This window comes from Pseudorca crassidens, chromosome 2 (genome assembly GCF_039906515.1).
Source record: "Pseudorca crassidens isolate mPseCra1 chromosome 2, mPseCra1.hap1, whole genome shotgun sequence".
Classification (NCBI taxonomy): Eukaryota; Metazoa; Chordata; class Mammalia; order Artiodactyla; family Delphinidae; genus Pseudorca; species Pseudorca crassidens.
The window spans coordinates 65,503,612-65,531,074 of NC_090297.1; the positions used below are offsets into that span (position 1 = coordinate 65,503,612).

General features: G+C 37.8%; 2 protein-coding genes, 1 long non-coding RNA gene and 3 other non-coding genes across 9 annotated transcripts in view; 5 read left to right on the top strand and 1 right to left on the bottom strand.

Moving 5' to 3' along the window:
• LOC137218885 (uncharacterized) overlaps positions 1-6,513 on the bottom strand; it is a 29,548-nt gene extending 23,035 nt beyond the window's left edge. The window contains exons 1-2 of the long non-coding RNA XR_010940908.1: positions 6,390-6,513; positions 3,713-3,778 (exon numbers count right to left, since the gene is read on the bottom strand). This is a non-coding gene — a long non-coding RNA (uncharacterized lncRNA). The remainder of the gene's footprint in view (positions 1-3,712; positions 3,779-6,389) is intronic.
• Positions 6,514-6,530: 17 nt separating this feature from the next.
• RABGGTB (Rab geranylgeranyltransferase subunit beta) lies at positions 6,531-14,532 on the top strand. Of its 2 annotated transcripts, XM_067726601.1 has the most exons (9): positions 6,580-6,630; positions 7,684-7,791; positions 8,435-8,632; positions 9,769-9,874; positions 10,720-10,772; positions 10,851-10,961; positions 11,526-11,651; positions 13,378-13,531; positions 13,938-14,532. In XM_067726601.1, exons 1-9 carry the CDS (start codon positions 6,628-6,630, stop codon positions 14,072-14,074), a joined length of 996 nt encoding a protein of 331 aa, XP_067582702.1. In that variant the 5' UTR covers positions 6,580-6,627; the 3' UTR covers positions 14,075-14,532. The 2 variants fall into 2 exon arrangements, with proteins under 2 accessions (XP_067582703.1, XP_067582702.1); XM_067726602.1 differs by lacking the exon at positions 8,435-8,632 and having other exon boundaries at positions 6,531-6,630.
• On the top strand, positions 7,433-7,511 carry LOC137220338 (small nucleolar RNA SNORD45). Its single transcript, XR_010941640.1, has one exon. It is a non-coding gene; the product is annotated as a small nucleolar RNA SNORD45 (small nucleolar RNA).
• Positions 8,068-8,150, top strand: LOC137220339 (small nucleolar RNA SNORD45). The gene has a single exon (XR_010941641.1). It is a non-coding gene; the product is annotated as a small nucleolar RNA SNORD45 (small nucleolar RNA).
• Positions 8,777-8,848, top strand: LOC137220337 (small nucleolar RNA SNORD45). Its single transcript, XR_010941639.1, has one exon. It is a non-coding gene; the product is annotated as a small nucleolar RNA SNORD45 (small nucleolar RNA).
• Positions 14,533-16,187: 1,655 nt separating the features above from the next.
• MSH4 (mutS homolog 4) overlaps positions 16,188-27,463 on the top strand; it is a 98,229-nt gene continuing 86,953 nt past the window's right edge. For 2 of the 3 annotated variants that reach the window (XM_067726596.1, XM_067726595.1), the window contains exons 1-3: positions 16,558-19,412; positions 25,317-25,477; positions 26,773-26,883. In XM_067726596.1, coding sequence (XP_067582697.1) covers positions 19,400-19,412; positions 25,317-25,477; positions 26,773-26,883 — 285 coding nt within the window. In that variant the 5' untranslated portion in view covers positions 16,558-19,399. Of the gene's footprint in view, positions 16,473-16,557; positions 19,413-25,316; positions 25,478-26,772; positions 26,884-27,463 lie in introns of those variants that run through there. The other variant, XM_067726597.1, reaches the window with a different exon arrangement.

Here is a 27,463-nt window from a genome sequence, read left to right on the forward strand (position 1 = left end):
ATCAGTAAACCAAGTAAGCAAGCCCCATAAAACTGAGTGAACTTTGCCAAAATTTTAGTACCTTCCAGTGTTTTTTTCAGATTCAGGTATTACACACCAAGGCAAATAAAATTCACTTTCCTAAAGTTTTGTCCTTCACAATGCTTTTTCATAATCTAGAAAAAGCTGATACTTGGAACGAAACTACTCATTTTCTCTTGAAAAATAAAAACACATACATAGTTGTATTTCTCTATCACTACTGGTCCAACTCTAGTGATATAATAATCCTTATTATTATGACTTAATTGTAGAAACTAACTTCTACTTCAGAGAAAGCTGGGAAGCAGGTCATTGGAACTGTTTTTCACACACGAACATTTTAGCAAAGTTCATGAATATTAACACAACTTTATATATCTATGCATATCCCTTTGCCACTTTGAAGTGGCAAAAAGAAACATATTTATTAACTTGACCCACATGTAACTTATTCCATAGCATATCAAAGTAAGAAACAAAAGTATATAAGCTTAAAATTATGTTCAATAATCAATGATTTAATATTCTATCCAAGAAACAATCCAGGCATATTTGATTATTCATTAATTAATTCAATATCAGTCCAAGGTTTTACATTTCCTAAAGATCATGGAAATTATCTATAATCTGACATAATTCAAAACATAATTACTGTTGGAATAAACAAATTTTGTTAGACTTATGATTCAATATGGTGGAACCCAAAATTACATTTTCAAAAATCTTAAACTTCATTTAGGTGTTAGGTTAGCTAATTTGACCAATAAATCATTATAAAAAGTTTAGGAAATCCAGACTAATTAGTCTCTTCATTTAAAAATAAACTGCACTTAAACATATAGTACTATACTTGTATTATACTGATAATTAGAGAAAAAGACACATAGCTGTTTTTCTCTTTAACCCAAATTACAAACCTCTCTAATTTGTCCACAGATTCATCTTACTATGTGAACTTGAATTTTTAAAAATGTTTTTTGAGCTAGTAGTTTTTATCAGAATGACTGTTTTCCTTTAAAGTCTAGCTCATTCAAAGTATTAGAAGTTAATTTTTATAATTTTTCTGTTAATTTGGGGACTAACCCATTTATATAAGTGCCTATTTATCTCTATAAACTAATCAGAACAGAGTTCCTTAATATGAAGCATAATCTGATTTATTAGTTTACACTGCTCAGAAGTGGGAAAGTATTTCATAGATGTGCAATAAGAGGGCAAAGCCTTCCTCAATTTTAGACAAACAGACACACTGAGAACTTAAAAGTTTCAGATCTACAACAACTTCAGTCACAGGCCAAAAATAAACTCAACAGTCCAGATCTCAAAGCTGTTTTTCTTTTCAGTGGGCTTTAAATTCTTAACTGATTAGAGCTCTCACACATAGACAAGAGTGAATAAACCAGATTCTCTGTCATTTCTCACCCATGAGAGAAATAGACTTCTATAGCAGACAGAGATCACCAAATGGGTCATAAAAACATAGTCTTAATCATTGCCACCAATGAGATTAAATTATGAACTGTGCCTGAAGCAGAAACAATAACAAGACACAAAATCAGTAAGGAGGTGAAAAAAAAAAAATCAGTAAGGAGGGCAAAACCTACATAAATAGAGTCCAAAAAAGTTAAGGCTGTGGAGTGGCTGTGAGAGCCAAGAAAAGACCTGCCTTGGCTTGGGTAGATCTTGAGGTGCCATTCTCAAGCAATGCAGTTTACTTAGCTCTATATGTTGAGTGTACTTGGGTATCTAAGGAAATGTATAATTTTCAAAATGGTAAAATCATGACGCATATAAATATAAAGTGAATACATGTCAAAAGTTTTATTTAACTCATTATAAAAGGAGGGAACCAATAATATATTAAAACCAATTTCTAGCAACCAATTTAAATCTTATAACCTAGATGTCTCAATGTATCTTTTTTTTAAAGCTTTAAGCTCTTTTTTATAGTTCATAATTAAAGGACAGGATTTTACATTTTATTTATTTATTTGTTTTAAATATTTATTTACATGGCTGCACGGGGTATTAGACGTGGCACGCGGGATCTTTGTTGCCACATGCGGGATCTTTTAGGTGTGGCATGAGGGATCTAGTTCCCTGATCAGGGATCGAACCCAGGTCCCCCGCACTGGGAGCATGGAGTCTTAGCCATTGGACCACCAGGGAGGTCCCTTGGACAGGATTTTACATTTTAAAATGTTTTTTATCTACAACTTTGTTTAGAAAGTTTCTCTTAAATCGCTCCAGAATTCTAGTCCTTATATACCTGAATCTTTCCTATCAGAGTTCCTTTTATTATTGGAACTAGTTAGTTAAGAAGGCCTGCAATTCTAAGACTTTAGACAAGATTTCATTTGCTTGAAGTGAATCCAAAAATGGAGGAATAAAAAAAATCAGGGATGTCCTAAAATATATAGAAGGTTATAATATAATTTTACAAGTGTAATATGCAGCATGGAGCATGTAATATTCTGCTTCTACATTTGCTATTTCAGAAATAAATGACTCATAGTGAAGACGTGGAAGCAACCTAAATGTCTATTGACAGATGAATGGATCAAGAAAATGTATATGTGTGTGTGTGTGTGTGTGTGTACACACACACACACACTGGAATATTACTCAGCCATATAAAAGACTGAAATAATGCTATTTGCAGCAACATGGAGGGACCTAGAGATTATCGTATTAAGTGAAGTGAGTCAAAGACAAATATCATATGATATCACTTATATGTGGAATCTAAAAAGATGATACAAATGAACTTATTTACAAAACAGAATGAGACATAGAAAACAAACTTATGGTTACCAAAGGTTATAGCAGGGGGAGGGGGGTGGAGATAAATTAGGAGTTCAGCATTAACAAATACACACTACTATATATGAAATAGGTAAACAAAAAGGACCTACTTTATAGCATAGGGAACTATACTCAATATCTTGTAATCACCTATAATTGAAAAGAATCTGAAAAATAATATATATATATAAAACTGAAACACTTTGCTGTAAATTTGAAACATTGTAAATAAGATACACTTCATTTAAAAAAATGACTCAGTTACTATGTTTCATTGATTCCAAAATGCATATTTCTTCTTATTTAACATCTCAGAAATCTGGGTAAGTTTTATGTTAATAGCCATTGGCTATTTTTTTCTACCTTTGATGTTTTTGCAATTGGGATGTGTCTTATAGTTAGTGGCATCTTAGGTAAAATATGATACTGTTGTCCCCTGGAAATGCTATTCCGTGACATAATAAAGATGTTAAACCAGAGTAGAAACAGTTTAGATATTGAATGTTAATGAAACTATGTTCATAGTTGTAGTCAGTCACAATATGGTCTTTGAACAAAACTGTAGGTAAAGAGGAATCCTTTTATTTACAAAATGATATGTGTAATATATGAAATGGTGAACAAAGCAGACACTACAGCTCTTATAAAGCTTATAGGCTACAGCAGCATTGTCCAGTGGAAACATAAGGTGATCTACATGTGTAATTTAAAATTTTCTAATAGTCACATTAAAAAAGTAAAAAGTAACAGATGAAATTAAGTTTAAGAAAATACTTTAACCCAATATATCCAAAATATTTCAGCAATCAATACTTTTAAATTATTAATGAGATATTTCTATTTATCTTACTAAGTCTTTGAAATGGGGTGTGTATTTTATACTTACAACACATCTCAAATCAGAGTGGTCACATTTCAAGTGCTCCATGTGGCTATATTGGACACTGGAGGTCTAGAGGCAGAGATGAACTTGTTTTATATATATATATATATATGTATGTAGCTACTTTTCTTTGGAGGGGAGATATTTTTATTTTTTTGAAGAGGTAAAACATACCAAGTTTCAAAAGTATCAGAGTACTCAGTGAGAAGCTTTCCTTAAATCCTGTCCACAGCCACCCATTTCTCCTCCAGTAGGTAACTGCTTTGGTTCTGTGCATTCCCAAATACATCCATATATTTTTTCCCCTTTGTTTCCCACACAAATAGTAGTAGCATATGGCACATCGGTACATCGTTTGGTACATTCTGTTTTTGTTTTCACTTAACATATTTTGTAAATCTTTCCACACAATGTTTGCAGAGTTTCCTCATTCTTTTTAATGGCTGCATAATGAATACACCATAGTTTATTTCACCTTTTTTTTTTTTGCGGTACGCGGGCCTCTCACTGTTGCGGCCTCTCCCATTGCAGAGCACAGGCTCCGGACGCGCAGGCTCAGCGGCCATGGCTCACGGGCCTAGCCGCCCCGTGGCATGTGGGATCTTCCCGGACCGGGGCACGAACTCGTGTCCCCTGCATCGGCAGGCGGACTCTCAACCACTGTGCCACCAGGGAAACCCTATTTCACCTTTTCAAGGTTAAAATGTTTATTTTTTGCTATTATGAAGACTGCTGCTATGAATATTCTGGCACATGTCACTTCATAGCCAAGGGAGTATATTTGTAGGATAAATAGCTAGAAATAGAATTGCTGAATGTGATTACAAGAATTGCTAGAACAGATACTCCCTATAAATATTTCCATTTTGCTCACCATCGTACCCCCAAAACCTAGAATAAATAATATTTGGCACATTATAGGCATCCAATACATATCTGATGAATGAATTAATAAAGTAGGAAGAGAGGCTTACTTTTCATTACTTCAGCAGTTATTGCCTCGACCTGAATGTTATATTTTGGATCGGATGCTTGTCTTATTCTTATTTTGAGTATTACTTTTCCCAGGAGACATGACCTCTCTCTCTCTCTCTCTCTCTCTCTCTCTCTCTCTGCCTTGGTTTTTCTCACTCTACAACACTCCTCTCCCATCTGATTTAGAGGCAAAAGAAAGCTGGGAAATTACATTACTATTGTGAAATAAAATTCATATTTTAAGGCAAGACAAGAAAATTTTAAACATAAAGATATTCTTCTCTGTCCTTTGGCCTCCGCTGTGCCCCCACTGTGCATTGTGTATCTGCATTATGCATCAACCAAACCTCCCCCATCAGCAGGAATACCTGCTCAACCATAAAGAGCAACATTCTCCCAGCATCAACAAGACAGCTCCTTAAAAGATAACATTCTTTCCTGATCTTGTAAGGGGTCACACGACCTACCACGATGACACTTATATCTGGATTATGTAAACTGTCAATAATATGTCATTTGATGTACAGCCCCTTGTCTCAAAAAACATATAACTGTACCTTCACTTGTAACCCGCGGAACAGTCCTCAGAGCTTTCTGAGATGCTCTTCCCAGGTTATAATCCTCAAATTTGGCTCGGATAAAAATTTCCATTTCTTTCTGGCAGCAACGGATTAATTTTTCATCAACACTATTTAACAAGGCAGACTTTTTAAAATAAAAATTATTAGGGCTAGAGACAATCATCACGTAATGATAAAAGGCTCAACTCAGCAGAAATAGAAAATTCTAAACTTATATGCATTTAATAAAGTGGCCTCAAGCTAGAAATGCGAATATCAACAGAACTACAGGGCGAAATAATGAAATCTATCATCACAGTAGATCCAACATTCTCTCAATTACTGATAACCCACATAAGTCACTGTGTCAGGAACCCTTCTCCAAATCGTTACGGAATGCAAGGATGTGTGGTGCCATTATTTTCTAATGGGTGCTCAAAAATGCTTAAGTATGACAGTCCTAAAGAAAGCACAATTGAAAACAGCTGTGTTAACACACCTAGTAAATCCGATTTCTGTGGAAAGCTCATAAAAGGCACATTGGTGTTTCTTTGTTGAAAATTCAGTTCCAAATATTTCAGATATTAGTACTTCCTAAAGAAGTGGGGGGAGTAGGTGAGGGAGTCGGTCGTAATGGCCAAGGCAAACAGGAGGGGAATGTGAACACTTCATTAACATTCACTCAAAAACATTTATTGAACACTTAACTACGTGCAACTCTATTAATTACCAGCCATTTCAGATCTTCGAAGTTCAAAGAGTCTCAAGAATAAACGATTTCTTAGAAGTTATTCAGGGGCTTCCCTGGTGGCGCGGTGGTTGAGAATCTGCCTGCCAATACAAGGGACACGGGTTCGAGCCCTAGGTCTAGGAAGATCCCACATGCCGCGGAGCAACTGGGCCCATGAGCGACAATTACTGAGCCTGCGCGTCTGGAGCCTGTGCTCCGCAACAACAGAGGCCGCGATAGTGAGAGGCCCGCGCACCGCGATGAAGAGTGACCCCCGCTTGCGACAACTAGAGAAAGCCCTTGCACAGAAACGAAGACCCAACACGGCCATAAATAAATAAATAAATACATTAAAAAAAAAGGTTATTCAGGTATTTACACATTACTTAAAACCCTTGTAGACAAAACCGCGGACCTTACGAGACGAGAAAATCGGCGCCAGAGACTTTAGGCGCAGGCAGCGAAGACAGCTATGAGCAGTCGGTGGGGTCCTAGGGCAGCCATGGCACTGCTCCTTCCTTCAGGCGGGAGTGTAGTCAGCTATGTCGGCGCGGGGGTGGGGGTGGGGGTGGGGCCTGAAGGACGCCTCTGCGCAGGCGCTTGCCACCTAAATCCGCCCAGCGACGAGCCTAGTTCTCTTTTCGGTCTCAGACATGGTGAGTGTGGTAGTGTTTTGGGTTGCTGTGTAGATGAGTCGGGAGGAGACTGGGTAGGCTAATGTTTAAGCAGATCAGGCACCAGTGGGTTGTTTTCTAGGTATTAGAGAATGGTTGAGTTAAGACACAGGCCTTGGAAGGTTTTTTGAGGAGTCAGAGACAGGGTGAAGTATTACTTAGCGTTTTCTGCAGATCTCGCGGCTGCACATGCGGCCAGACTTCCTCCTATCCGGCGGGCCTCAGGGTTCAACGACCCGGTTACTTAATCTCTCAAAAAGCCGGCTAGTTCTCTTTTCCTTCTATATATACATGTACATATATATTTCCTTCCATTTGGCCATGAATATATGGTTCAGAATCTTTATAATTATTAATAGTATGGTCTTGATCTAGTAAATATTAATGGGATGTGAAGGAAATTAACTGCTTTGTTCCTTTTGGTAGTGATCGTGACCTACTTAAAATAAGAACTAGAGCAGCATCCTCATCACCTGGGGGCTTGTAGAAACTAAGACTAAAGCTGGAGAAGATTAGGCTAAAGGGACTGCTTGCTTGATAAATAACTTTCGGGGAACGTGGAAGGTGCTTTGAAACCTGAGTTTCTAGGATTAATAAAATCTCATTAAAGAACTTAACTGAAAATTATGGGCTAGCAAGATTTTTATTTTAATGCTTCAACTTTTTGCCACATGTAAGCCATACGTTGTCTTAAATTCGTAAAGTTTGATAGTGTATGTTTATTTTACTTAACTGTTTAAGTGAAAGATAAGCAAAGAGTGATGAAGACGGAGGTGATTTTTTGGGTCGATGATGAGCTGGCATGTATTCTGAATCTAAAGTTGATTATTACTGCTTTAGCTCTAGAATTACGCTGAGACCTGAAAAATACCTGCATCTTTATGAGGGCTTTAGTTATTTTTTAGTCAGATACTTTTAAAATTGAAAGTTTTTATATGGCAAGATGAAATCAGAATTCAAATGTGTATTGAATATATGCTCCGGGGTCAAACGTTAAAAGATAAAAAATTTATGAAATCACTTTTTGTGTGAAAGGGCACACCGCAGAAGGATGTTATTATCAAGTCAGATGCACCCGACACCCTATTAGTGGAGAAGCATGCAGATTATATAGCATCCTATGGCTCAAAGAAAGATGATTACGTATGTATACTTTTATGTTGAAAAGTTTATTTTTAAAGGTGTTGGCCATTCTGCATAAGCAGGTTAGTATGGCCCATGTTTCTTAAAAATGGTATCCAACTCCTGTGTGACAAGGACTGGTATGTGTGGTTGAAGGGCAATGGAATTAACCATGGTCCTTACCAACACTTATTTAGAGGCTTTGGCAGACAAAGTAGATTTCCCTTCCTGCCCAGATTTGTAAGAATTTTGAGGCATGGAATAGATTTACTTCTGTAGTTGAGGTAATGCTTTCAAGGTCAATGATGTGTTGGCATGTATTACCTGAGTTTACGGTGATGTGGGATAACACTTAAGCTCTAGAATTACGCTGAGACCTTGAAAAAGTTTAACCTTGAAGAATGGTGTTCCCAGTTTTTCTCTGTGGGAAAATCTTAGAAAAAATTAAATGAACAACTTAATTGGAAGTAAATATTTTCCCCTGTAGGATACAAAGAGCTGAAATTTACCATGTTGGGAAATAATCTAGTATTGATGAATTCCCATAACCTTGTAGCTATGGAGTTAGGGCCATGTAACACCATGACTATTTAGCTTCATGTGTTCAGTATCTTTAACCTGGCATCAATTCAAACTGACGCATTAAAGTAATTCTGTATTTTAGGAATACTGTATGTCTGAATATTTGAGAATGAGTGGCATCTATTGGGGTCTGACTGTAATGGATCTCATGGGACAGCTACATCGCATGAATAGAGAAGAGATTCTGACATTTATTAAGTCTTGTCAACATGAGTGTGGTGGAATAAGTGCTAGTATTGGACATGATCCTCATCTTTTGTACACTCTTAGTGCTGTCCAGGTAAATACTAATAAAAATTCAGCAGTCTTGGTGATGTATTCTCTTCCGTGAGAGTGGGGAAATTGAAACTAGGTATCAGGGACGTGACAAAATCAGTATCTATGTTAAAAAGTTACCTTTTCAAATGAAATATATGTTGTACAAGGTCAATGATGTGATGGCATGTATTAGCTGAATCCAAAGTTGATGTAAATTCTAAAATTACACTGAGACCTTGGATGGTAATTATGTTTATCTTCAGTATATGTAAATATTTGAAAATCACTCAGTGGAGTTAGGTTTGTTTGTTTTGAGCAAGAAAAATCCTTTGAAGTTAAGCCACTGAAATCTTTTATTTATTAGACAGCATGACCTATCCAAATAGATTACGTTACATAAGTCTTGTCTGATAATAGAAATGTCATGTGGAACGTTATTCAGAGAACAGCAAATAGCATAATGGATTACATAAACTGCTCAAAGCCTGTTTACCACATGTGTAGAAGCCTCCTTCATCTGTTTCTTGTATTGGTCAAACTTCTGCATGGCATTTGCTTCTCTCCATGGCCTGGCCATTTCCTCCCTTTTGTCTCATCTTGCTTTTCATCTAATATCTGGAAATACTAAGCTGCTTGTGGTTCCCTGTTTATACTCTGTCATTTCACAACTCTGCTGTTTTCCGTGGAGTTTTTAAATTTTTATTTATTTTTACATTTTTGGACGAACTGTGCTTGCGGTATCTTAGTTCCCTGACCAGGGATTGAACCCAGGCCCGTGGCAGTGAAAGCGCCAAGTCCTAACCACTGGACCACCAGGGAATTCCCTCCTTGGAGTTAGCTTTGATTTTGATATTAGTGAAAATCCACAAATAAGGGTTTAAAGTCTATGTAAGTTTAGTATATATGAGTCATAGAGTGCTAAGTTAACAATTTATAAATGGAAAAATAATGCTTTGTGGTTAAAGGTTTGTGTTTGTTGGTAATATCTATAATTTGAATACATAGTAGAAGTGCACATTTGAGAAAAGTTCACAATGTACATAAACAAAAGGACATGCTTACTTGACAACTTAAAAGGTAGTTGAGGAAGAACATTGTTAGGACAACCTTACCAGTGTTGAAGAGGTGTTTACTTACCATGGTTTGTTTTTGTTACAGATTCTTACCCTCTATGATAGTATTAATGTTATTGATGTAAATAAAGTTGTGGAATATGTTCAGAGTCTACAGAAAGAAGATGGTTCTTTCGCTGGAGATATTTGGGGTAATGTCCCTTTAATCCATGGCACCCAAAATACCAATCCAAAAATGTTCTGCTTTGGTATTTATTGTAGTGATAAGCTTTGTTGCAAATTTTAAAGTTCAGCGAATTGGGGGCTTTGCTAATAACTTACCAGGAGATTTTTAAGTTTTTCATCTTTTCAGGTCCCACTAAGCAGCTGGTCTAACTGGAGTTAATGGTCTGCTGGAAGTTCCAGCATGCACTGTGCTAGTTATATCAGCATACAGGAGTACTGGAACAGAGGGGGCCAGTCTAAAAGATAAGGTAGGTGAAACTTTTTTCCCCAATATTTGGTGGCTTTGTAAAGTTTTTTAAAAACTTTCTGGCAAGGGGAAAATATTCAAAAAACTTTACAAACTTACTGAATATTTGAGTGGAGGGAGGGAATAGTATTTGACTTGATAAATGTAGATAATCTCTGCTTTAGGGCTGAATACAGTGCAGGCAGGAGAGACCAGCTGCTTCATGGGATGTGAAAATCTACTTTTATATAATAGGGTAAGTTTATTATCATTCTGAGAAATTGACTAGTCTTTTTCTTTCTGTTACCTTTCTGGGGCTTTGAAAGCAATTTATTTGCTTATATTTTTCACAAAGCAGTTTTCTAGTTCTTAGTTTCCTTCGAAATAAAGTAAGTGATTATGGATCACTTTTTAAAGATTTAGCTTTCCTCCTGGTGACTAACATGTACTTACATGTTAAGCCTGAACTCTTGGAAATTTAACCATGGTAGTTGTACAGAGGTTGTTTTTAATTAACTTTTACTACATAATATGATCAGAAGCCTCTGATAACAAAATGTTTTGGCTTGATCCCTTTATTTTTAGGAGAAATCGACACAAGATTCTCTTTTTGTGCGGTGGCAACTTTGGCTCTATTGGTAAGTTTTAAATGTTGTATTGGAATGATTAAGCTTCCATGATTATTCTGGAATTTAATAGGTATATTTTGTTTACAGGGGAAGCTGGATGCTATTAATGTGGAAAAGGCAATCGAATTTGTTCTATCATGTATGAACTTTGATGGTGGATTTGGTTGCAGGCCAGGTTCTGAATCCCATGCTGGGCAGGTAATTTATCAATCTAAATTAAAATGTAGTGTCAGTTTTGAAGGGATAACGCGTGTAATTGGGAAAATAACAAGTTAATTTGACTGAATGTAATATAATGTGGGATGTTATATAAGAATTAATTGCTGATTAAGGAAGGCGTTTTTACAGTAGTGTACTTTGTATGCAGTCCCCTGTTGGTGAAATCCTCTGACCCAGGTAAATGTAAGTAGTTTTGTAATTACCAAAAATATATTTTGATTTTCAATTAGTTTTTAACCAGGTGAAAACATTCCCTACCTATCCCCAAGACCTGTTTGCTTGTGCCAGAGGATGTTGTATATGTAAATGGTTGTCAAATAAAGCTTGCTTTTAGCCATGAAGAAATTGTGACAGTAGTCTTGCATTGCAAAGTTGCATCCTAGTAGTGTTGGATTTGTTCAAATAATTGTGTTCTTGTTTGCAATTCTTACTGTCAGCAAATTTTTAGATAGAAAATGGAGCTTTAATGATTTAAGTAGTTTTTATCACCATGTTACTGTTGAAAAACTATTATACACATGTACTTTATGTCTGTAATTTTAGATCTATTGTTGCACAGGATTCCTGGCTATTACTAGTCAGTTGCATCGAGTAAATTCTGATTTACTTGGTTGGTGGCTTTGTGAACGACAGCTTCCATCAGGTGGACTCAATGGAAGGCCAGAGAAGGTATCTATCGTTTCATAAGATTAACTTTTTTTTTTTTTTTGGCGGTATGCGGACCTCTCACTGTTGTGGCATATAAAACTTAACTTTTTAAGTTTTATAACCTGGATTGAGGACTTAAATTTTTGTCTTATATATCTCGGTATTGCTCTTGTAAATTGATAATGAGCTTTTCACCTTAACTACTTCGCATTATGTATATCTGGGAGTCAAAGGCTTCTATTAACACATGCATCTTGTACAGAAATCTCCATGCCCACTTATGGGGGGTGGGGAAGGACAGTGGATTTGCCAAAGGAAAGATTTTTTTAAAAAAATTGGATTACATGGGCTTCCCTGGTGGCGCAGTGGTTGGGAGTCCGCCTGCCGATGCAGGGGACGTGGGTTCGTGCCCCGGTCTGGGAGGATCCCACATGCCGCGGAGCGGCTGGGCCCGTGAGCCATGGCCGCTGAGCCTGCGCGTCCGGAGCCTGTGCTCCGCAACAGGAGAGGCCACAGCGGTGAGGCCCGCGTACCGCAAAAAAAAAAAAAAATTGGATTACAACATTTTTATTTAAAATCTTTGTTAATTTTTAAAGAAAAACCCAATTTGTTTAGCTCTCACACACTCTGAATTGGGTCTGTAACGACCAGGTAGTAAATATTTTTAGCTTTGACCTATAGAGATCTTTATTGTTACACATATGAATTTCATAATTTTCCCATCGCAAAACTATTATTTTAAAAAATCATTTACACATACTAAAAGCTATTCCTGTGGTCTAGATTTGACTCAGTGGCTGTAGCCTGCTGAGCCCGTGACCTAAAATATGATAGAGCATGGTGATGCTTTTATCTGGGTCGTTGTATTTTTGTTTAATTTTGCTGGCTCAGTATTTCTGAATAAGTTAATGGGTAGGAAAATAACCACAAGTGGTTTCTAGTTAAGATCCAATGAAAAACCTGGGCAGCTTTTCAATAAGTAGAAGATGGTTGGGGGTGAGGATTGCACTTAAAATCTAGAACAGCTTTTTTTTTTTTTTTTTTTTTTTGCCGTTCACGGGCCTCTCACTGCTGTGGCCTCTCCCGTTGCGGAGCACAGGCTCCGGACGCGCAGGCTCAGTGGCCATGGCTCATGGGCCCAGCCGCTCCGCGGCATGTGGGATCTTCCCGCACCGGGGTGCGAACCCGAGTCCCCTGCATCGGCAGGCGGACTCAACCACTGGGCCACCAGGGAAGCCCTAGGACAGCTTTTAATGTGCCTGTGAATCACCTAAGGATCTTGTTGAAATTCGGTCTGAGGTGGGAACTTCTGCATTTCTTAAGTTACCATGATTTGAGGAGCCAGGGTGATTTTTTTTTTTTTTAAGCAGGTTGTGTACTGCTTGGACAGCACTTACTGAAAATGCTGTACCTAAGGCAGTGGAACATATAGTACCATAGATCTCACGAGCCTGACCACCAGATTCTTGGATTAAGGGGCTTATTTAGGTATTCATTGCAAATAGAAGATAAGGTAGATGGATGGTTATCACTGAGTACTGAAACTGAAACATTCAGCGTGGTCTTCTATGGAATGGAGTGTTTGGTCTTCTCTTTTCCAGTGATTATCTTTAATTCTAAGCAATTGTGTTTATGGACTTCAGTGTTTCAAACACTGCATTGTCAATATATCCCTTGATTCCCTTCCCACCCCCAATATTTGGGCCAGAAAGTAAAATTGAGGCAACTTGTGGCTTTTTCCTCCTAGTTACCAGATGTGTGCTATTCTTGGTGGGTGTTGGCTTCCCTAAAGATAATTGGAAGGCTTCACTGGATTGACAGAGAGAAACTGCGCAGTTTCATTTTAGCATGTCAAGATGAAGAAACGGGAGGATTTGCGGACAGGCCAGGAGATATGGCAAGTATATTTGTGACTGTTTATGTAACAGTTAAAATTTTCAGTGTTGCTTTGTGTTTTAAGGGTTCTAAGTTTCCAGAATTAGGAATAGGGGGGTGGGGGGGAAAGGATGGTATTTCCAAGTGTTGCTTTGAAGGGATGCTTTTTAAATAATTGTCGTTTAAGAATATATGAAAGATCTAAAACAAGTTTACAGAAATTTCTGGTCACTTATTGCCAAGAAATGAGTGTGTGGACCAGGTTCTGTGTTTAAAAACACAATTTGAAACCATCATTATTTCAGAAAACTTTAAGCATATGTTCAAATAAAGGGAATACAATAGGCTCCAGTATAATCATTGTTCAGAAGCAGGGTTTTAGAAGTTTTCATTTTGTAATACTCTATAAATTCTTATTTTTTTAATAGGTAGATCCTTTTCATACTCTATTTGGAATTGCTGGATTGTCACTTTTGGGAGAAGAACAGATTAAACCTGTTAGCCCTGTTTTTTGCATGCCTGAAGAAATACTTCGGAGAGTGAATGTTCAGCCTGAACTAGTGAGCTAGATTAGATCCCTTGATGCAAAAGTTGCTTAGTGTAGTTTTACTGTCCTAACATTTCAGTATTTGAAGTGCTTAACAAACTTAATGGCTGCCATGTTAATATTTTGTACATGAATTGTGTTGATTTTAATAAATTATATAATTATACATACTGTAAATTAGAGATCTTTATTGCACCTTCAGCTTTCCGTTTTCTTCTGGAATGCTGTTATTCGGAGCGTAATATTTTGTTTATGCTTCAATGTATTTATCTTGTTTGTCTCCATAACAGCAACCTGAGTTGAACTCTAGCTGATGAAGTCTTGTGTTCTGATTTTCCCATGTGCTCCCTTGATATGTTATATATAACTATAGTTAATATAAATTGGTCTTTGTCAATGAGAATGTTAACTGATGAAGAATTGATGAACCCCATAGAAATTAAAAGATGAAAAAAAATAAATGGCTGAAATTTGGGAATATTTCATGTTTGTGGTTACTGAGCTGGTTACAAAGTGATTTAAGTAAGTGACAATTCACCATCTTGGAATAGGATTGCAATCTGGACTATAGTCTCACTTTCTAATATTTTATGTCAGAATGCCAAGGGAGATTGTTGGCTTTTTTCCCTGCGGATTAAGGAAACACAAGTTGATAGTTGCCACAGTATTTTTTTGTTACCTGTATTTTCAGAAAGATGAGACCACAGCTAATCTCTTATAAGAGTTTTATGTTCTTGGTGAAAATGAAGAATTTTAATGAACATTTTTCTTGATGGAAGTTGAAATTTGCTCAAGTGTCTTTGCAATACCCTGTGTAAGAGTTAGAGAATCTTCTTACATGTGTATAGTGATGATTCTCAACACTTGGCCAATGTGAGATTGAAATGTCTAGCATTGTTTTTTGTTTTTTTTTGTTTTTTTTGCGGTACGCGGGCCTCTCACTGTTGTGGCCTCTCCCGTTGCGGAGCACAGGCTCCGGACATGTAGACTCAGCGGCCATGGCTCACGAGCCTAGTCACTCAGTGGCATGTGGGATCTTCCCGGACCCGGTGGACCGGGGCACGAACCCATGTCCCCTGCATCGGCAGGCGGACTCTCAACCACTGTGCCACCAGGGAAGCCCTAGCATTGTTTTTTAACAGTTCACTAATTTGAAGGGTTTGAGTTGCATTGCCAGTATTTTGTTTCTGAAGGTTCGGAAGTCATTGGATGGAACATAATTTTATTTAAGTGCTGTCATTGGAAGTTGGAGTTTTGAGGACTGCAGTCATTGCATGTGGATGAACTGTTCTATGAATACCTGATTTATTGACATATTAACAATTGCATGAATTGAGTAATGCATTTCTTCTAATAGTATCCAGAGTATTCTGTTTTCAATCCTGGCATCTCTACGAAATTGGTATTACTGTGTATTCAAGAAAAGTAAGCAGGCACAAAATTTCCCAAAGGTCATTTGTTGTAAAGCTAGTTTGAGTTTTTGTAGTCTGCTCTTAACCAGTTCATACCTATGTGTGAAAACCCAGTACTAGAAATTGAGAGAGAGGAAACTGTCCAAGAGATAACTCTTCTTAACCTGGTTCCTCCTATACTGTGCACACAGCCATATGCTTACTGGGTGAAGGGCAATCTTGCAGTGATAACAGCCCTGTGAATATTTAAGCTGTAAGGGGTTAGTGGCTCTTTAGCCAGGAAACCAATGTTAAATGGGTTGTACTACTGTGTGAGCATTAAATTTGTTTCCACTATCACAGGCACTGCGTGCACAGTGATGGCAGTTTATGTAATTAAAAAGAAACTAGTGTATTTGGAGGTATGTGTGGAATGTTAGCCCCAAACACCTTGTGATAAGGAAATAAGGTGCAGTGCGAATAATGGGCCTGCCAAGTTGGATTGATGGGCCCAGAATTCCTTTCAGCTGAGGAGGTCTGTACCTTACATTTAGCTCGACCAAATCCTGTGGGAGGTGACGGGACCGGAACGCCTGGAAGTACATTCCTCGGTGTGGATGGGGGGGAGGGGCGGGGAAGGTGGGCGGTTGCAGCAGGGGCTCTGCGCCTGCGCACCATACTCACACTTTTCCCATGCGGCTTCGTGCGCCTGCGCACCATACTCGCACTTTTCCCGGCGTCGCTTATGCCTTTGGGCCCTGCGGAGCGGTGTTCTGAGAGGGCTTGTGAGCATGCTGAGGCCTGAGATCCCACCAACTTCGCCTTCTGTCCCTGCGGTTTCCTCTTCCTCGGTAGAGGCTCGGTCCCAGGGTCCCCGCTACAATTTCGGACTCCAGGAGACTCCTCAGAGATGTCCTTCAGCCCAGGCCGCCTCTTCGTCCTCCCCTCCAGGCACGTCTGGAGCGGCGGGCGACCGGAGCGGCAGCAGCAGCCTCCCTCGGCACCCGCCCAGCGCGCGGCCAGCTCAAGGCAAGGAGCGGTTGTGTGAATTCCCGGAGGCTCAGGGAGCTGTGGTTGGTGGTTGCCACAGAGAAGTTACCAGTTGGGGTTTGTTTGGAACATGAGAATGGGATGCGCCGGGAATTTAGTGTTTCTGAGTGGCTAAAGGGCTGGACTCTTCAAATTAGTTTCATTACTAGGCTGTGATGGCGGGTGGCTCGGTTCTGAGGCGGGTTGCATTAACATCCGGTGTGATGTCCCAGCTCTCTGCCCCTAATGACAGATGCCTGAATTTGTGCATGAGTTTGGTGATAGAAATGGTGAACTTCTCGGCTCCTGAGCTTAACTCACCAAGTCCTTCTAGGATGCCGTGAAACAGACCAGATTTAACATTTTATCTAATTGAGGTGAATGATATGTTTAGTCTGAAAAATGTCTTTCAAGGAGAGTTCAACTCGTTTATTTTATATTCAGTCACTCTGCATGGCAAAACCATCACCTTTTTTTCCAGACAGCATTGCAAGTCAATGATAAGGTAACAAATGCCAAATTCAGTGGTCACTTTTCAGTTCATCTTGTGTGACCTTTCCACTGTGTTTAATGTTCTTGACCGGTCTTCTCTTAAACCGTCTTAATTTGCTTTCGTTGATTCCACTCCCCTGTTTTTCTCCTGCCTTCCAGAGAACTATGCTTACCTTCGTTAGTTCCCGAATTATCGGTTTGTTCTTGGAGGTTTTTTCCTAGGCCACTTCTGTCTGGATGTGACTATCACCACAGCCCAGATCTCATCTATGCTCCAGATTCCTATTTCAGACTGTTCTGAAGTTTCTGGTGAGGAACCAGTGGAAATCCTCAGACTCACTATATGATTAATTTAATTCATCTCTCTGCAGCTCCTCAACCTGTTTCTCCTACTTATCTCAGTCATTGGGTTTTCTAAATCTTAAACCTAGGAGACCAATAATTCGAGTATTCCCTCACTCATAACATCCAAATAGTTAAATTCTATCTAACTTTATCTTTTAAATAATTATGTACTTTTCTATCTCTGTGCCATTACAGGCCCTTATGATTTTATGTCGGACTTATTGCCTCATACTCCTAAGTATTCTTTCTTTCAAGCTTACTTACAGTGTTGCTAGAGTTATATCGAAAATGAAAATCTTTTTTTAATTCTCTCTTTTTTAAAATTAATTTATTTTTGGCTGCATTGGGTCTTCGTTGCTGCGCGCCAGATTTTCTCTAGTTGTGGCGAGCAGGGGCTACTCTTCGTTGAGGTGTGCAGGCTTCTCATTGCAGTGGCTTCTCTTGTGGAGCACAGGCTCTAGGCATACAAGCTTCAGTAGTTGCAGTACGCGGGCTCAGTAGTTGTGGCTCATGGGCTCTAGAGCACAGGCTCAGTAGTTGTGGTACATGGGCTTAGTTGTTCCGCGGCATGTGAGATCTTCCTGGACCAGGGCTTGAACCTGTGTCCCCTGCCTTGGCAGGTGGATCCTTAACCACTGCACCACCAGGGAGGTCCCGGAAAATGAAAATCTTATGTCCCTTGGCACTTCAGTCCGTGACTCTGTATTTGCAGTTAAAAAAATCATACTTTTTTTTTTTAATCATATTCTTTATCAGGACATCCAAGGCCATTTGGGATCTGTTTTCAATTTTTGCATTCTTATCTCTTACCATTTCTTAATAATTACCCTACTTTCTAACCTAACTGACCTACTTGGCGGTTCCTCCAAGGCAACATACATGTTTACGTTGTCAGTATAATCCCCCCTTCCTGAAATGCTTTTTCAACAGTAATAACATCCACTAATTAACGAGCACTACTCTGTTCTAGCTTCTTACTTGGCATTTTGTATCTCTGATCCTAACAATAATTCTGCAAGGTAGATTTTTCTTTTGTCCCAATTTTACAGAGGGAGTTTGCCACCCCATGGTTTATAGTGTTGGAGAGGAGTTAGGGCTGTATATGAAGGTTTGAGAATTGTCAGGAAATGATATTAATAGAAACCAAAATAATAGATGAGATGCCCAGAGAAAATGTATAATTTTGATTTTGAGAGAAAGTGAAAAAGTATGGAACCTTGGGAAGCCAACAGTCAAGAGTCAGACAGAGGGAAAAAGGACCTGGCAAAGGAAACTAAAAAGAAGTGGTTTAAGGAGAATCAAGATAGAGAGTTGTCATGGAAATCAAGGGGAAGAGGAGAAAAGAGACCCAATATATACTTTTAAGAACTTCTGCGTGTGCCCACAACATTGTAAATCAACTATACTTCAAGTAAAAAACAAACAAAAAAAACTCCTATGTGCCAAGACACTATGCTAGGCTGTTTATGTACATTCCTTCATATTTTATGACAACCCTATAAAATAGGTAATGTCTTATATCAGCAGGTAAGTAACTAAACAAGGAACTGAATCGAAGTGAGCCTAAAACTACACCAGTTACCTGGGAGGAGACAGTTTCAATGAAGAGGTCAACAGAGGAAAAGATGTGTTATAATTACTATACAAAGAAAATATATCTGGTATATTTGAAGATTAGAAGGTAGTTTGTGATTTTAGCAAGAATAGTCTCAGTCAACTTGTATAAGAAAAAGACATATTAGCAAGCACTTTTCATTATACTTTAGTACAAGATTATTTATCAGTAATGTTAAACTTGTCATAATTTGTTACACTAAAAAATCATTATCAGATGAAGTTTTATAGAGATTATAAGAATTAGTACAACATTGCATAATTTGGAATCTTTAAGAACTGATATTTAATTTTTTTTGAATTTAGATTCATACTTTACAAACAAAAGATCTTATGCAGAAAACACACTTGCATCACATTTTACTCTCGGTACAAGCTCATCCTCTGCGCGAGATAGTAATCATCCTCAAATACTAAAAACTCCATTATCTGCTGGAAATCCCCAGAGACCAGGTTATAAAAGTTGGACACTGCAAATGGAATATTCAGGTAAAGTGAGTGGAATATTGGCCTAATTGATCTTTTGAAACTTTTAAAAATTATATATTAGGGTAGTTAAGTTAATATGAAGTTACTTATAGCTAATATGGAAGACTGAATGATAAATACATCAGTTTAGCCATATCTACAATTTGAAGCTGGATTAATAAGTCTACATAGTTTGTGACATTGTTTGTTAAAAAATGCAGGTCTACATTATTTTATTCTGACAAAAAAGGCACAAGAAAGAGAAAGCCCTTCCTTCTATATGTTTGCTTAAATCTAAAAGTTGATCCTGATAATACTATTGAATGACTTTTTAATACTTAAATTTTAGAATTTATCTAAATGTAGATTTTCTTGAGGGGAAAATGGGTGAAATAGGTCTACATGTGTAAACATCTCTTGGTTCAAAGATATATGAATGTATACATTTGCAAAATAATGACATTGTTTTTCTGAGTGGTTCTACCAACATACACTCTTACTAGCAATATATGAGCGTTCTTGTTGATCTGTATCCTATCCAGCATTTGGTACTGTCAGACTCCTTAATATTTACCAGTCTAGCAGTTGTAAAATACTACCTAACTATAGTCTGAATTTGCATTTTCCTGGTTATAAATGAGGTTGATTATCTTTTTTAAGTTGTCCATCTTCTTTGCTGGACTATAAACTCCATGAAGACAGAGACTGTAGCAGTGAAGATACAATCTGAAGTAGAACCATACAATAATTTAAACAGGGAAGATTTAATATAAAGAATTATTAAACTCATAAAAGAGTAACTATAGGATATAAGGAAACTCTATGAGGCACCCTAGGGCTAAGGGGACTCCTAAGAGGTCCTACTTGGAAGTGGCCCCCTTCTGGGTCCCATTTCCAACGCTGGGGTACTGACCTCTTTGGAGAAGGTGAATACTGAATGGCAATTTCAATAGTGACCGCAGATTTGCCAGGCCAGGCAAACAGGAAGCGGGCAGGGTGGGTGAACTACAGCTGATGGCTAGAACATGGCTGTGCAATGGGAGTGGGCTCTGGTGTGGGTTGGAGGCCTGGAGCACACAGTCTCCCTGTTGGGAGGGGTGGTGGCATCAAGAGGACTATGGGAGACAGACTGAATAGAGAGTGAAAAAGCCAAAGGAATTAGTATGGGCAGGAGGCCTGGAATGCAGGATATCTCTGTTGAGAGGGCTGTAAGGTGATTGTTACCGTGCCATGCTGCGGCTGTGTGATTGCCAGAGGACAGCACATTCTGGGTATGTAGCTGGGCACATCACCACCAGATGTCCTCATACCTACACTGCTGACCCAGTGGAAACTGCCAGAGAGCCCTTCATCATGCAAGGTCCCTCCAGTGCCCTCAATTGAGAAAACTTAACATTATGCACACTTTTCTTTTAAACATCTTTATTGGAGTATACATTATGCACACTTTAAAGGAGAAATATACAGCAATTCTGTCCACTGTTGCAGAGCTTACATTGAAGTGTGAATTTGGAGCCGAGTGACAATAAATTGATAACTGGCGTAACTCCTTTGGCTATTCAATGTCCATATATGTCATTCTACACACATTTGGATTCCTTTACAACAACAAAATAACTCTGTGTTTCTACCTAACAGGATGTATACATCTGTACTTAAAAGTGAGGGGGTTCTCACTCTTTCCCAAAATGAGAAGATTCATAGTCCCAACAGTCATTGCATATTAATTATCTCAAATTCAGTCGTGGACCCACTGAATATTGTGTTACTTAAAGACTAAGTTGTAAAGTTAACCTCCAATAACTTATGCATAAATTTTTTAAAAGTGAAAAGAGAGAAAAATGGTTAGTTTATACAAATAAACATGCATATAACAAAGCATAGAGAAAATATCCAAAGCTACTGCAGTTTGTATTTCTTTTTTTTTTTTTTTTGCGGGGGCGGATACACGGGCCCCTCACCGTTGTGGCCTCTCCCGCTGCGGAGCACAGGCCCCGGACGCGCAGGCTCAGCGGCCATGGCTCACGGGCCCAGCCGCTCCGCGGCACGTGGGATCTTCCTGGGCTGGGGCACGAACCCGTGTCCCCCGCATTGGCAGGCGGACTCTCAACCACTGCACCACCAGGGAAGCCCTGCAGTTTGTATTTCTGTAATTGGTCACGAGGTTATAGTTGATATCTATGGCTTCCTTCTTCCACTACCCATTCTATATTTCCCTTACCTGCAGCAATACGGGTGGAATGATCCAGACCTTCATTCCTGAAGGGTCTGAGTCCTTGGTCATTCTGCCTCTTATTGGTTGCTGTAGTTTTCCATTAACATTTACTATTGGAAATACTAAGGGGTGCCTTAGAGCAGGGGTTCCCATCTCCCGGGTCGTGGACCAGTACCTGTCCATGTCCTGTTAGGAACCGGGCCGCACAGCAAGAAGTGAGCGGCAGGTGAGCGAGCGAAGCTTCATGTATATTTACAGCCGCTCCCCATCACTCCCCATCGCTTGCATTACCGCCTGAACCTACCCCCTCCCCCATCCATGGAAAAATTGTCTTCCACGAAACCGGTCCCCAGTGCCAAAAGAGGTTGGGGACCGCTGTCTTAGAGAACCCCCTGGGCTCCATATATAGTCCACTTTGCCTCCATTGTGTATAGCGACATGATATCCCCTTGGCAGTTAGGAGCAACCACCCCATCCATAGATAACCCCTCCCCCCCTTTTTTTTGCCTATTGGTTCAGTAGCATAAATAAGGAGCCTAAAATGGACAGTTGGCAATCTCATCTTCCAATTCAGTGGAATCATTGCTGTGTCACTTGGTGGAACCAATAACCTTGTGGAGACTAAGATCGCCAAATCAGCAGAGCTCAAAGTTGCCAGAATGGGAAGCAAAAATTCTTTGGGTGGGTTGATCGGGATAATAGTGAAGTGAGAATAGCCACTCCTATTTCCTCCTCTTGATTCTTGGACCTGTGTATTCTGGTTATGAGGAATACAGCATCTATGATTCAAAGTATAAACTGCATCCTGTAAGACAGAGCCCCATTCTTTTAGGATATTGTCTTCCAATTGGCATTAAGTCTTCAGTAAGTCATTCTGCCTTTCAGCTAAGCCAGGCATTTCTGTGTGACGGGGTATGTGGTAAAACCAGTTGTTTCAATGGGCCAGAGTCCATTGATGCATTTTTTTCTTTTGCTATGAAGTGAGTTCCTTGATCAGATGCAATACTGTGTGAAATGCCATGATGGTGGATAAGGCACTCTGTAAGTTCATAGATCATGATGCTGGCAGAGGCACTGTGGGCAAGGAAGGCAAATCTGCACCTAAAATGTGTGTTTTTTCCAGTGGGGACAAATATCTGCTCCCTCCTTGATGGAAGAAATCCAGTGTAATCAACCTACCATCAGGTGGTACGTTGTCCCTCTGGGGAATGGTACTGTATGGGGCATTTATGTTGATCTCTGCTGCTGGCCAGCAGAGGGGTTAACCAGGTCAGCCTTCGTAAGAGGAAGTTCACGTTGTTGAGCTGATGCATAGTTTCCATTCTTGCCACCATGGCCACCATGCCACCATGGCCGATTTGTTCATGGGTCTATTAAGGAAACACTGGTGGCTGGGAAAAGAGGCTAATTGACATCATAGGGTGTATCATTTTGTCCACTGTTATCAAGAGTCTCCTTTACAGTGGATGCCCTTTGGTGAGCATTCACATGAGACAAATATTTTCAAAGTCTATGCCCGTTCTAAGAGATCCATCCACATACCTCTTCCCCAACTTTCCTTGTCACTATCTTCCAGTTCTGTTCCTTCCAAGTCCCTGACCATTCAGCTAAACCATTAGCAACTGCTTATGAATGAGTCTAAGTCTGTACTTCTGGTTATCTTTCATTCCAGACAAGCCAGACAAGGTGGAGAACCAAATGTACTGCTCAAAGTTCTGCCCAAATGAGATCAAAATGAACTAAACAACTCAAAAAGTTAGAAGAAAATAGTAGTGAATATCAAATGTCTCAATGAAGGAGGAGTTTCGTAGCAGAAAAGTAATGGAAGAAATTATAAAGGGAAAGACTTTCTATACAAAAACAAAAATCTTTGTGACATCAAAAATAGCAAGATTAGTAGCAACTATAAGTTGTTGTCATTGATTTACAAGATTCTCAAAGAAACAGGTTGAAAAACATTCAGACCTAGTAAAAATTGTGCAAAAAGGATGTAAACATCTAAAATATAGAAAACAAATGGATATATTAAGTGAAGTTCAATTTTGATAGTAATTTTAAAAAATACACATTTAAAGCACCAGTCCATTAAACTAGCTAATAACAACAATAATAATACATTGCAGAAGTTAGTAATGGTAAGGATTCAGTAAGATTGGTTTTTCTCATATACTGATGATGGAATTAAAAGTTGGTACAATCCTGAAAAGAAATGTGGGAATATATGTGAGATCCTTTAAAAGTGATGGTTTTCCTTTTTTCAGTAATTTGACTTATAAGGAGCCAATTTAGGGAAATAATAAGAGACCCAGAAAAAAGCTTTATGTACTATGATGCTTATTTTAGTATTACTTATAACAGAGGGATAACAGTGTAAATGTTCTTTTAAAGTTTAAGGGAGATGTCTTCTGTGTGTACTGAACTTCCAAGTACTGAAACTTGATATTAAGTTTCCAGTTAAGAATGGGAAGGTCATATTCAATTGCAGAACTTAAATTGACTTCTATAGATCTAATATAAACTCAATCACCATGTATAACAAGGCTTTAATGGCAAAAAACGTTCTGAGATCTAGACACAATAGATTTTTAAATGAACTCTTTAAGTTGACTACTGACTAAAATAGCATAAATGTAAAAATAATTTTGTAGGTGTTACAACAGAATAGAAAAGAAAAAAGGATTCTAGATTAGGGAGGGTGAGGAGGGGAGAAAAGTTGTATTGAAAGGTTGCAAAGGGGATAAAAGACAATTTTGCTTCTTGAAAATAAAATTTTAGGTATGTTTAGTAGTCTGACTTTTTGTTATCCATGAATAATGCCTTATAATTTCAAATACTTTATAAAACCCTTCTATATTATGTTTACTTCTTATATAACAACTTTGTTAAAAAGGTTTGGTATTTCCACTTTACAGATAAAGCAATGGTAAATTTAGAAAGGTTAAACTACTTACCTGAATATTTATGGTTTGTCAGGCATAGATCTCAAAATCACTAATATATGTAGTGGTTAAGAGCACCAGGTCTGGAACCAGGCTGCCTGTATACAAGTTCTACCAGTTCCATTCATGCTTCAGTCTCCTGAAAAGCAAATGGAGAAAATAATGATGTCTGTTGATAGAATCATGAGAAGTAAAGTTAATTCAAGTAAAGAACTTGGAACATTCTTGGCACATTAATAAAATATCCAACATTACACAGATATCTCATAAATGGAGTTTATAGTCATATAATGTTTTATACTTTATAAAATGCATTGATATATATTATTATCCCATTTGAGCGTTTCAGCTACCTCTTGAGTTAGGTAGGGCAGGTATTAACATTATATTTTGTGATATATGATTATTTATTATGAAATAATTTGCTCAAATTCATATAGCTCTCAAATGACAAGGTAAGATAAATAATATGTTTTCTGATCACAAATTTAGTGTTTCTTTATGACTTCATTCCATTCCAATAAAATGCAAAATAAGACAATGTATAAGTTTATTATTTCTAAATGTGAAGTTAAGTTTTGGCAAAATAGAGAATTAACATTTTTATTTGGTCTGGATATATGGAAAGATATATTTTGATGAGCAAAACGAGACTTTTTTTCTTGGATAGTAATAGCTGTATCCTAGACTTGGTGCTTTGAGATTTTATGAGAAAGAACTAGAAAGTATTGTTAATGTTTATACATTTTTTTTTAAATTTTTTTTTAATAGCTACATCCTCATCTGCAGTTTCTGCACACTCTCCATCAGTTATTGTAGCTGTTGTAGAAGGGAGAGGACTTGCCAGAGGTGAAATAGGAATGGCAAGTATTGATTTAAAAAGCCCACAAATTATATTATCTCAGTTTGCAGACAACACAACATATGCAAAGGTAAGTATTTATACTCCTAGAAAATGGTTCATCTAGAGGGCACTTTGCAGATTTTCAAGTCAGTGCTTTCCTAATTGATTTACTTTTTGGTAGAATAATGGTTATTCATTATTGCACCAATGTAGGTTACTCTGAATTACAATAAAGTTTTACATCTGATTTTAATTTTTTAATATTATTTTGTTCTAAAATAACATGTTTTGGTGTTACTTAAATATTCCAAATTACTATTAATATTAGTTTCTAAAATTAATATCTTCAAATTAATAAATCTTGGACTCATTCCAAAGATAAAATATGTAATAATGCTATCTCCAGAAGGTTGTTTCCACTGAACTGTATTTGAATTTTATTTTCTAGAGCTAAGGGAGACTGGTGTCTTAGACCAGTCATAATTTAAGTCTCTCAACTTCTTGCCTTCACTTCCTATCACTCATCATTAACTTGGGCCACTGGCCTGTTGTTATGGGAATTTGTGTGACTTATCAGGTAGAGGTAGTCTACTCCTAATTCAAAAAAGGTATTTGACCCCATTACTATTATTAAAACATATTAAATGCTATGTTATTTTTAATGTTTTATTCTTTATTTCTTTCCCTAATTCCCCTTTATGGTTCCCAGTATGTAGACTTCCTTTCCCTACCTAATAATTAATTTTTTAATATACCTAACAACCTAAATGATATTAGTACTGCATATCTGGGTATTTCACATTTCTATGCAATTTAAAAAGAATAGGATAAAAGTTTTTTTAAAAAACGGGAATGTTCAGTATATTGATAAAGTATTTCTGTGTCTAGAATAGTTCTAAGAAATGCATCTTAGACTGTGAAAAGCATCAGTCATAAAGCAGATGTTTCTCATCTGTGTTTCTGTACTTTTCAACTTCTGAGCTGTACCCGTGTGGCCATATTGATTGAATCACCATAGTTATGCTATTGAATGTTTATGTTTTTCATGGAGATGAATAAAATACCGAGTAGATGAATTTATTAAAAAAAATTTTTTTAGGAATACATATTTGATATGTTCAAATTATTTGGGGGCTTAGAGCTGATACAAACTATTGTGAGTAAAATATAGCCTATGCTTATGATAATATTTTGTATTTATAATTTTATAGGATGTATGTTTGACATATTACCATTAGAAGTATATTTAATTGAAACATATAATTAGAACAGTTGTGATTTTGTATGTCTCTGACTTAATTTTATCTCTCAGAAAAATACGAAACTTTTTTGGTTTTAGAGAATCCTAAGCTTACATTTAAGAAATTATTCAAACAATTTTAGGTGATCACTAAACTCAAAATTTTATCACCTTTGGAAATAATAATGTCAAATACTGCTTGTGTTGTGGGGAATTCAACCAAGTTGTTTACTCTCATCACAGAAAATTTCAAGGTAAGTGATTTTTATTCTCAGTAGTAACATTCAAGATTGTCTTATTTAAAATCCATTTTATAATATCATCCTAAAGAACAATAATTTGGGTATCTTTACCCTAAAGTACTCACTAAGTACAAATCCTAAGCTTAGTGACTATTAATACATACAATAAAAATGACAAGGAATTCACTTATTTGATTTGGTACCCTTGATATACTTTGCAAAAAAGGAAAATCTTTTAGGTAATAAGGAGGTTTCCCAGAGTATACAGGAAGCAGACACTTAGAGAAAGCATGGATTTCCTTAGGTATAGCTTCCTGGAAAGTACTTATTGTGCTGCCAGACTGGTTGAAAGTGAAGTTCTTATTCTTCTAGGGGATAGCAACTATCAGCAAGTACTTTTTCTTTTGGAGAATTTGATTTATATTATAGAATTGTTACAGCTTCCCCTGGCAACACATACTGTCTCACCGTCTGTGGGACTGTGACAGGGAAGTGCTCTGGAACCTTATCCAGCCAACACTCTCCCTCTCAGTAAGGGCCTGTCTACCATGTGGTTTATTTCTTCCCTTTAGCACATCTCCCTGCTTTGTGG

Bases quoted from the DNA above. Each gene is read 5' to 3' on its own strand.
- RABGGTB (XM_067726601.1), top strand. The intron at 10,773-10,850 runs GTAAGTTTTAAA...TTTTGTTTACAG, and splicing joins TGGCAACTTTGGCTCTATTG to GGGAAGCTGGATGCTATTAA. The intron at 10,962-11,525 runs GTAATTTATCAA...CTGTAATTTTAG, and splicing joins CTGAATCCCATGCTGGGCAG to ATCTATTGTTGCACAGGATT.